The sequence below is a fragment of the Cornus florida genome, unplaced genomic scaffold (assembly GCF_030987335.1).
Source record: "Cornus florida cultivar Cherokee Brave unplaced genomic scaffold, ASM3098733v1 CherokeeBrave_3.0.0_Hap2_Chr03, whole genome shotgun sequence".
Taxonomy (NCBI): Eukaryota; Viridiplantae; Streptophyta; class Magnoliopsida; order Cornales; family Cornaceae; genus Cornus; species Cornus florida.
The window spans coordinates 1782272-1793991 of NW_026775573.1; the positions used below are offsets into that span (position 1 = coordinate 1782272).

General features: G+C 35.9%; 1 protein-coding gene across 2 annotated transcripts; it reads right to left on the reverse strand.

The window, feature by feature from the left end:
* Window positions 1-1061: 1061 nt before the first annotated feature.
* Window positions 1062-10958, reverse strand: LOC132298980 (mechanosensitive ion channel protein 1, mitochondrial-like). Of its 2 annotated transcripts, none has more exons than XM_059795387.1 (7): window positions 10846-10958; window positions 9677-10535; window positions 9314-9588; window positions 6353-6453; window positions 3018-3125; window positions 2180-2401; window positions 1062-1423 (listed from the first exon to the last, which is right to left on the reverse strand). In XM_059795387.1, the coding sequence occupies exons 2-7, from the start codon at window positions 10483-10485 to the stop codon at window positions 1313-1315; spliced, it is 1626 nt and encodes a 541-aa protein (XP_059651370.1). In that variant the 5' UTR covers window positions 10486-10535; window positions 10846-10958; the 3' UTR covers window positions 1062-1312. The 2 variants fall into 2 exon arrangements, with proteins under 2 accessions (XP_059651370.1, XP_059651369.1); XM_059795386.1 differs by having other exon boundaries at window positions 9677-10600.
* Between the last annotated feature and the right edge of the window lie 762 nt (window positions 10959-11720).

The following is an 11720-nucleotide window of genomic DNA, read 5'->3' on the forward strand; positions in this document are numbered from 1 at the left end:
TAGATAAGAACAAGCTGAATGTTGCATCAGCAATCCAAAATCGAGCTTTCATTGCGTAGACTTTGAGTACAATGGATCAGTGTGGGGGATCTTACAGAAACAAGGAAAAAACACACCCTCGGAAATCAAAAGTTTCCGAAACAATGCGTTAATTGGAGCCTAACTGTAGGGAAGGCAAAACTTCCTGTCTGAATAAAAGACACACAACTTACCATTGCTTGATACATGTACAAGCATGCTAGGTTTTAAATAGGATACGTCAAAGGAAGTGCGAGAATTCCAACTCCATAGTTGACATTTGTGTGTGTGTGTTGGGGTATATATATATATATATATATTCACAGATGCTCTCTGCAATTTTGGCTTTCAAACTTTATCTTCTGTGTGCCAATTAACGCATTGTTATGGTTTTCTTCAATTTTCGAGGGGATAGCATTATTGACATTCCCAAAAGAGTCTAACTATCATCGGTGTGATTGATATAAAGAATCAGAATTTTGGCCTTCGGTGTCACGGATAGACCTCCCATAGTCCCATGCGCATCCTGGTTCCTGTCTAGCCTCTCTCACTCTCTCTCTCTCTCTCTCTCTCTCTCTCTCTCACACACACACACACACAAATGTCCTTTAACTAACTCACTCAGGGCTCCATCTTCGATATTTGCGACTTTGCAGATAACTATATGCAGCAACTGATCATTAACAACACTAGATCATTAAGAATTCGATCACCTTGACTTTATCCCGACTAACCACGTGTCTCGCTACAAAATTCCAACTCAAACACAAGGGATGCGATGGAAACAAATAATTATAATAACAATAATGATGATGATAATAATACTAGAAAAACGCAGAGAACAGAGAGATAACGAGACAAGGAGGAGAGAGTTGAATCTAGGGTTTTGGTAGGAGTAATGTTTTCCGACATGCGTAGAGAGAATTGACAAAGGCTTCTTTTAGTTCACAAATCCAAAAGCATCAAATCTGGTTCATAATATATATATATATATATATATATACACATATACATACACACACATGGAGAGAGAGAGAGAGAGCTGAATACAAAATCATCTGGCTTTTTTGTTCTCTTTTTGTTTCAATTTTATCTTTAAGGTTTTGCATGATTCGTCAATTAAACCAGGATGCATTAAAATAACAATGAAGCCTCAACATGTGCAAATAACCTCAAATCTATTTAACATTCAAGTAAGGTAGCAGATACATTCAAAAAGGCCTAACCTCCAAAAAATATTTTTTTCCACATTCGGTGTATCACTGATCGATGACTTTTTTCCACAGCCGGTGTATCAGTAAGTCATATCCTCCAGGGTGCTACCCAACGTAGCACCATGCTTCTTGATTATCTGGACTGACTGCAGAAGAATGTCTTGCTGTGTTGAAAAGAACTCTTCTTTGCTCTGGAACCATAAATAACAATTACTGTTCTTAGCTAATTGAAAACAACAATCAACAAGTACATGCCGAGTCATGAAAGGATTATGAAGGAAGATGTATTTACGCACCAGGCACCGAAAAAAGAGTTCAGAAAAAGAGAGAGACAAATGAATAAGCCTTACATGTTCAAATGAAATCTGCAAATTTTTTTTTATATAAAAAGTATCATAGAGATCAACCCAGTAGACGTCAGAATGAGGACGGAAATGAAAGTGCTAAAGGCAAAAGGAACCGATTCTTAAGAATTTCCGCATTTAAATTTCCTCCATTCTTCCCAATATTCAGAAAGGGCAGCAGCACAAAGTAACTAGAAATGAATAACACACCCCATGCACAAAGTAATTTAATTTCTATTAAAACCAGATTCATGAATTAAAACTGCCTCAATTTATTCAAATGGTATACTTTAAAAATCAATATCATCTACCTGACTGAAGGCCAGTTGCTTGGAGCGAGTATTAATGATACTTCGATGTATAATAGAAAAATGGTAACATGAAACAACTGGTTTATAAGAAATTTACATTTCCTCTCGATCAGTTGGCTATGCACAAACTCTATTAAGGAAGATATATTCATAGTTGTTATCTTTTGAATGCTAGTCAATTTCAACATACGGAATTATAAGAAACTTAAAACTGGTCAAAAGCATTGAACCTAATCCAAACCAATGAAATCAGTTGATTAATTCAGGAAATATTTGACAGGAAAAAGAATACCATATGCTTTAGATTGCATCCAAGAGTCAGTTCTGCAAATGATCTTTCTATTCGAGACAAGAAACAATATGGGGCCTCCTTCCCCAAGAAAATGTTCGAGTTTGATCTGAGCATGCTCTTTATGTCATCTGATATCTGGGGAATCTTCTCAAAATCACCTATTTGCAGAGGAATTTTGGTAATTATGGCACGCCATTGGGCACGAGACTTATTCACGATTACCTACAGAAATGTATTCGTCACATACAAAGATTTATAATGACCAAATAGATTGACTTCCATGATATAAGAAACCATAATATTTACTCAGGGCCGGCCCTGAGAGGCCCAATATTTTCTGAGGCCCTAGGCAAATGTGAGGCCCAAAATTTTGAGAAGCCCTAGGAATACAAAATTTTTGACCCTGGTAATACAATTTTTTGGGCCCAAATTGGAGGTCCTAGGCAACGGGTCGCCTAGGCCCAGGTGTATTTACTTATATGATGATATCACAAAGCAGAAAAAAAACATCATGCAAAGATTAAGGCATAACTAAGAAACAGCTCTGAGAATATATCCATGCATTCATTAAAGAGAGAGATAAGTGCACTAAAATTACAAGCGGAGGAATATGAACAGAAATATGCAATACTTCAAGTAACACATGAGATCTAGATGTGAGGAAGGCCATTAGAAATTTCACATGCAAGAAACCTCAAAGAATCCGTGCATATGGTGGACTTTATGATCAACATGTATTATAGATGAGAAATTGACAACTTGAAGATTATGCAGTGTACTGCATTGGCAATAGGGATGTAAGAAATGAGCACTTGAAAAATAAGAAGAGCATGCCCACCTGACTAGAAAACAGTGAATTTGGAACTATGATAGGATATTTTTCAGCACTCAGCAATGATGTGGTTGTAAGTCCCATTTCTACCACTTGTCCTTCTACAGATCCAGCCTGCAAAAGTGGTAGTTACGCAAAGTTCAAGGAATGAAATCTGAAGAAGAGCTAGCAAAGAACATTAATCTAATAACTCAAAATTCTCAGAGAACCAGTCATCAAAAAAAATGTAGTCAACAAATTATGCAACATGACACAAAATTGCTTTGGGATGATCATAGACATACACATAAAAATTTATGGCTTGTTTGGTTCAGTTATCTTGAGAAAAAATAAAAATAAAAAATCAAGATCTCTGAAATTTGAACTATAATACAGTTCTTTGGACATGCCTTTTTTTAACGGGGTTAAACGGGCTGTTTTTTACTGAGATTTCAGAAAATAGTCTTCAAAAAACTGTCAACCAAAAGGAGTTTCATCCTGTTTTCTATTTTTCAGTTGTCAAAACAGAAAATTGTTCTCAGGAAACTGAACCAAGCAAGCCCATGATCTCTCTTCCATTTTTTAGAATGATTTCTTGACTAAAGAAAGTCTTTGTGCTAATCTTTTGGGTCAGCTGCACATATACCGTGTCACTATGTCATACTTTCTGTAAGATCATGGGTCAATATGTATGTGAATATATATATATATATTCCCTTTTCCTATTTGAAACTCACAAACCCACTTTGCCCCCTTGACCTTCTACCTTGAAAGGTGAGGAAATACAATTAGCTACAATCTTTGAAGGTGTGTATATCTTTATTATATTAAACCCACATCTGTTTTGGTATTACCCCAACCTACCCCACCCCACACCAAACACATCCTTGCAGCAAAAACCGACTGAAACCATGTCTACTGTTCACCAACTAAAATGATTGTTTTTATTGCAATGACCATCCATCTTAAACACTTTTCTCCCATATGATCTGAATCAATGTTACTCCCAACTCATATATTTACACATTTCAATATTCTTTAATTTCTCACATTGCTATTCTTCAATCTCGAAAATTAGCCAAGATCATTTTATAAACACATTTTAATGCCCTAACATCATATAACATAAGATATACCCAATGATGTAGCTATGTCATAGATCTTTCACCTTCTTGGCGTAAGCTAGATCAAGTAAGCTAGATCACATGAACCAAGGAAAGCCCATGAAATTCTACTACAACAAGTACCAAGGATACCTCACATTTGCTTGAACTCATGATACTATAAACAACCCAGTAAATGTCGAGTGATATGCACCGGGATAGAATAAGAGGTGCCTGGAGCAAAGACAAGGAGGCCTGAGAGAACTTCAACCTTGCAAATATGCTACTGATACACTAGTTGAGGGCATCTTTGATGCCATCCCATTATGGAGCAGTACAATAGTAAAATAACCAATTAGTGGGTATTGTAATGCCACGTTTAGAACATATTGGTTGATATGATAAATTGAAAAAATCCATTAAAGGAACGCTGCAGGATGGCATCAAAGCAATACATCCACAGACAAATTCTTGAACACCATCTATTTGCTCCCACCTCCTCCAACCCCATAATCTCATCCACTCCATCTATCTGTTAGCACCTCTCTCTCTCACTAATTCAATAGGATCCTAAGCCACCTTCAACCACTCACTTAGAGAATCCTAAAAGTGGAATGGGGAAATTGTCACAAATGGACTTCCGGAAGGGACTTAAACTCAAACCCAGACCAGCAGCCTTCAATATGTATGTATCTATAAATCACACAATAATTCAGAAGTACTCCACTTAATCTATCCACTATAATTTCTATAACCAATATTTTCTTTAATCGTGGAGATACGAGGCTTATAGTGTTCAAGGCATGGCATGGCATGCATTTCCCACGTTAATGAGGCAAGCTCACCATATCTCATCCCTCAATTATAATTTATAACTAATTCCTAAGTTTTTCATATTAAATAATAAAAGACATTCTGTTCAAGGGTAGCCTACTGATTTGGAGCACACTAAACAAGGAAGGGACAAATTGTGAATTCCCTATGGAGAGAAAGTTGGACCTAGTGTAATCAAGTTTTAGGTTCAATTAAGTATTTACTAACTTTTATATCAAGATAGTATGCTGCCTGTGAAATATATCAATATTTTATCACTTTTTAGGAATTGAAGGTACTTCCATAACTTCAAGACCTGCTCAACATGGGCTACAGCAATGGTCAATGCACCGTATTTTGTGTTAACTTGTGTTATTGGGTCATTATAAGTAATATTTTAGTAGGTCTAGAATAATAAAGTCCAAAAGTTTCCCATCTTTGGAGTCATGTCCGACTAAAAGTAAGAAAAGATTTGCTGAACATGGGCTACAGCAATGGTCATTGGGTTGTATTTTGTGTTAACTTGTGTTATTGGGTTTTTATAAGTAATATTTTAGTAGGTCTAGCATAATTTTAGACGTTAAAGTCCAAAAATTTCCCATCTTTAGAGTCATGTCCGACTAAAAGTAAGAAAACTGAACAGTCTATAATTAGCTTAGATAATCTTCCTATTTAATGAAATGAGTTTTGAGGAGTATTTGTGATGCAATTTAAACCTTACGAGGGTGAAGCATAAGACACCCTAGGTAAGATTCCTAGATTCGTCTTGTTCTTCATCTTTTTCTTCTCTTTTAATACAGTTCTTAAATTACCATTCAGAGCCCTATTTCAGCCTTGAAACACTCCTCATCCCAAGCTCTAAACAATGCTAGCACATTCTCCTACACCAACAAACCTTTCCATTATTGAAACAAGACACTAAACCAGTTGCAGGCCACACAGTTCTATGCTTTCAAGTTCTGTCATATGGCATCTACCATGTATCAAAATTTCAAAACTAAAAAAATGAAGATTTACAGCAGGTAGAAACAGTCATCTAAATAATAAAAGCATTCACTGGCTAGCAGTCTAACAAGTATTATAAGAACTAGCACAAATGCCTGTGAGTGCAAACAAACAAAACAAAGTTCTTAATCGAAAAACCTTGCAGGCAATTGCCATTTGCCACCAAAGAGCTGACTGGAAGACACTCAACAGTTTGATTAATTAAAAGAGAGCTTTCACTCATGCACATTTTTCCAGGATAAATAACAAAAAGATCCCATTTTATTTTAATTAGGCATCCATAGCAAAAAGAAAAGGAAATACTAGGGATCATGACACATTTTCTTACTGAATTTGGGAGGAAAAAGAGAGCTCCTGAGTTTCACGCCAATTTAGAAGATGTAAAATGGACCAAAAAAATTAGCTATGTGCAGTTAATAGCATATAATATTTTCAATTTACTTTTATCGTTTCTCCAACTGAAAAAGGATGAGAAAGCTGCACAGACAACCCACTGAGAACATTCCCAAGAACGTCTTTAGCAGCAAAAGCAGTAGCCACTCCTGCATAAGGATTAAAAAGAGGGAAGAAAAGTTAGATTCCAAGTACTTACAAAGACATCCCACAACTTTAATTTTCTAGAAACTCATTGAAGATTATAACTTTTTAAAATCTGTAGATACTACCACTGTATATATTTCTGCAAGTCAAGAGGTTGCATTTAAGAACATCTTTAAAAAAAATCATATTTTTTCATCTCAAATGTAAGTAGTATTGATCAGCGTCTTCAAAAGTTAAAAGAAAAAACACCTTCTCTTCCAAAATATATTGTTTTCTTTCATGTGGGTGGGTATATTAGCCTCTAGCATTTTGGGTAGTTAATAGCTAGCAACTTCATAAATAAACTGATTACATGGACTCTCCTATCTCCCTCCAGTGTTGATATGGGTATGGTATGGGATGTGTGTCCAATACATGAACCCAAATTGTACATCCCAATGATGATCTAAAAACTAAAAAATTAAAATTTGATAGCAGAGAAGAGTTTTCCATTTATTGGATAAATAGAACGCCATTTTTCTACCACATGCCATTCAATTTAAATTATAATTGAATATATATTACACTACATCTATAACATGCATTGAATTTAAATGCATAGTATGTGTCTACATACGTTGTGTTTGGACACATTTCCATGTGTCCTAATATTTGGGATTCGGGGAGGTCCAACTCTTAAGACACACACTTGCATCCTATACTGTTATCCGAGTCCATGTAACATAGTGAAGAAGTTCCACTCTATGTGTTTCAAAGCATTCCCATGCATTTCTTAACTTATTCCAACACTATAATTTACGTCCTTAGCATTGCCAAAGCTTTCCCATTTTTGGTGAATGAAACTGCATCCTTGAAAGAAATATTTCATCCATGGCAATAATCTTTTAGAATTCTGGAAGCACTAACCAATCAATATAAACATTTCACACCGTTGATGAGAAATGGTAGGCAAATATGCTAAAATACCCCCCTCACATTTTGCAACACAAAGCACCTTGCACACATATATAAGGTACAAGTCCATAAAAAAAAACTAAGTAGTCACAGATTTCTTATCTCAATGAAACATAGAAACTCATCCATAGATGAATACACATGATATACTCCATTAAGAATCTAATATCCAAGTACTTTCATTTAAAAAGAAAATGCATGCATTGCCATGTGAAATAACCAGAAAGTTGAATGAAGATGAAGTTTGTATTAACATTTGCAACCAAAAGATTTGTAAGCAGCAAGCTCATAATACACCGTTGCTTCATACCATTTTAGCAATGGAGTGAAGTGGCTAACTCAATCCAAGCACTTTCATACCATTTCTTTTTTCTTTCATTGAAAAAAAAAAAAAAACTGACCTCAACTGTAAAGTTTACTATCAGGCTAAGTCAATGTGACTGAAGTGACCGAGGTTTATGGTGCAGCTTGTTACCAAAGTCATACAAAACTTGTACTTAAATATAACAAAACTTAAATGAGGATATTAAGGCTAATAAGTAGCAAGTCAGATGGAGATTCCCGAATAGGTGATATATAACTAGAGATGTGACCAAGATATCTGGTAGCTATAGTATACAACAGATCCAACAATATTATGAAAAACCATAATTCCGTAATGGCAGATGGCTCTGAAAAGGTAATGAAGAGGACCAAATGGGACCATGGATGGAACTTGTAAAAGAATATTAGAAAATTTTACATAAACTAAGAAAAATATGGCAAAAATAGGGTGAGAAGTACTAGTGGAACCTATATGATCTATTACAACCACAAATAATATACAGGGCACTTTATAGTTATTCCAAATGAAGAAATTCACAGGATGGGTGGGGCTGCAAATTAGCCAAGCAGAGCCTGCTCGATCTTGGCACAGCTAGATATGTTCAAGTTTGGCCCATATTATGACAAGTCACAAAGTGTAGGTCGAACAACCTTCCGAAAAAAAAAAGAGTAGGTCGAACACAGCTTGTTTGCTTGTGGATTGTGTAGATCAGGTCATTCTTGGGACACATGTCAACAAACGAAATGGACTGTTTGTGATCGAATAAATTTGCAAAGTATGAAAAACTGCTGACATGTCAACAAATTTAAGGTTAAAGTTTGAAGATAAGCTGATTTATAAAAAATAAAAAAAAAATTGTAAGAGTGTTATGCCACTACTCACGATCCTCCAATGAGAAGAACAAGTCAATAAATGTGAATAAGTCATTTCAATTTTATTACATTTTATTACCAATTTTTGTATCTTTTACCGTATTTTAACTTTCTGCATGTACAGGTATCAATCACGTGAAAGAATAAGAATATTTCATAATTACATAAATTGGTATGAAAACTTTTCATAGAAAAAAAAAAAAAAAAAAAAAAACCTAATCCTGTGTTCTCAAGCCAACACACTTGCTAATGAGCTCATGGATTAGATCCAAGCTCTCATTCACTAATGAGCAAACATAAACAAGCCTTCTAACAAGCCCGGTCATAGCTATGTGTGGATGGTTGAACTCATTTTAACCCTAAAGAAAGTTGATAGACACATACATGACAGTTAAAACTCATTATTAATAATAATAATAACTTCATGCATTTTGGGGTCTAGAGTTGCAAACTTCATTTGTGAACTTATCAAACCTACAACAATCAAAACCATCAGGTTATGCAATGGTTCTTAGTATACAAAACAATATCATTCCTTGTAGGATCATAAATTTTTAGCACAAGTGACAAATGACTCTTTGAGATTAAAAATAAGGAAAAGACTATCCATAGAAAATCATGTCCATCCTGAGGGATTTTATTATTTCAAGAACCTTCAAGTCACCAACCAATTTGTAATAAAAAGCACATGAAATTGCTACTGAAACTCACCTCCTATGCCACCAACAGTCAGAATAGATTGCACAGCCACCCCACATGACTCAGCCAAAGCCATCAAACCAAGGACAAATAAACCAATGGAAGAAAGTTTGTCAAGAGTTAACAGCTTTTCTCGATCAACCACTGTGCTCTGAACAGTCAATGCACGAGTAATAACATTTGTTTTCCACCGTTGCAGAAACCACACCAAAGAAAGAATAACAGCACCCCTCCAAGCCTGGGCAAGGTATTGCGATGCAATAGTACTTGGGGCAACCATCATGCCTCTAAATTTATAAAAATCAATGAGAGTTAGTACAAACATGTTACCGTAAAGCACATGGTCATGAAAATAAGATGAAGAGGCATACTAACATTTGTGTAAATGCCATGAAGGTGATTAGATATCTTATTGGATCCTCCAAAGCACCCCAAAAGCTTTTTTCATATGGAACCTGCCCAAATAATGTACTCCCAGATAAAAATGAAGCAGGGCCTTGCATCGCATACTTATGTAATCTCCTTAAAAGCCTCGGCATCACCACCCAAGCCAATATAGTGGCGGTCAAAGTACTACCAACCGGAACAATGACATCTCTAAGATAAGGATGTGTATCAAGCAACTGTTGAACATGAGGAGTCAGTTCATCAGAAGCTTCTTTGGTCCTTTGCCCAGTATAAGTCACAGTATCTATTGTAGACTGCCAAACATCCTTAACCTTATCAATTATATCACTTCCACTAAGGCCAGCATCACCATTATCAGAACCAGTTACACCTGAAGCAGAAGGAACTTCCCCACCCCTAGCATTATCTCCTTGGCTACCGACAGATGATGAAAACCATCTGTAATTCAGTGTAGGACTTACCGGAACAACAGAAACAGACCTCCATTGACGGGAATTCAGTAAAGTAGGGGATAATGCCCTAAAATGATTGTTCCTATAATATTGATTATCAACAACAGATCCAAGACGACTATTGACATTGTTCTCGGTGAATCCAGATTGTTCAGCATGAAAATTACGATTTATGCAAGTAAACAAAGGTCTAGCATCAATTGGATCAGCACATTTCTCAAATTTCATACAAGAATCAAATGATCGACATGATTGTGCTTTGAAAGAACGGTTTACAGTAGTAGAAAAGCGCGATTTCCAAATCAAAAACCTACTTGCAGCCATTACGCAAACTTACAAATCATCCAACAGAATCTACGCACTCAATTCTCAATCTGCAAATATTTTAACAACACAAAAACAATGTAAACACCGATTCTCAGAGCCTTCCGTTTGGTTGCTGAAAAAAAAAAACAAAAAAAACAACCAAACCAGTAGTATTATGGTATGTCCTTTCATTTAAGCTCAATTAAATTGTCTAAATCAACATACCTAGTCAAACTATCTTCAGTCCATTCCTTACATTTAGAAAATATTTAGTTTCTTTCATTTTCTTGGATTTTCTGAGCAACCGAACAGGGCAAGTAATTTAAATGAAGAAAATAATAAAATTGTTGTATGTTTTTAGAGCAATTTAGCACTGACCTGCTGTGATTGAGCTTTTTCGGCTACATGAATTTCGAAGTTGCAGAGTGAAATTTCAGGCGAGAGTTTCTCCCTCTTGCCTCTTCAGGTGGGGCTTTCTTGAAGCGAAAGTAGTGAATATTTGTTTCTGTATAACAAGGGTGTACACTCTCCGGTGGTCCAGATTTGTTTGGTGTCGTGCGTCCCATCGAACGGTAGATAGATAATCAAAGCCTAAAATCTAAACTCACAAGGCACTAGGAATCAAGCAACATCATTTCAGTTATTTTACCAAAAAACGAGTTTAAGGTCAAGGTTACGGACTCGGACTCGGACTCGGACTCGGACTCGAATTCAGACAAAATCAATGTAAATTAAGCGATACGAATCGCGTATTAGATTGATCGATAATTTGAATATTTGTTTCTATATAACAAGGGTGTACACTCTCCGATAGTCCAGATTTGTTTGGTGTCGTGTGTCTCATCAAACGGTAGATAGATAATCAAAGTCTAAAATCTAAACTCACAAGGCACTAAGAATCAAGCGACATCATTTCAGTTATTTTACCAAAAAACGAGTTCAAGGTCAAGGTTACGGACTCGGACTCGGACTCGGATTCGGACAAAATCAATGTAAATTAAGCGATACGAATCGCGTATTGGATTGATCGATAATTTGAATATTTGTTTCTGTATAACAAGGGTGTACACTCTCCGGTGGTCCAGATTTGTTTGGTGTCGTGTGTCTCATCAAACGGTAGATAGATAATCAAAGTCTAAAATCTAAACTCACAAGGCACTAAGAATCAAGCGACATCATTTCAGTTATTTTACCAAAAAAGAGTTCAAGGTCAAGGTCACGGATTCGGACTCGGATTCGGATAAAATCAATGT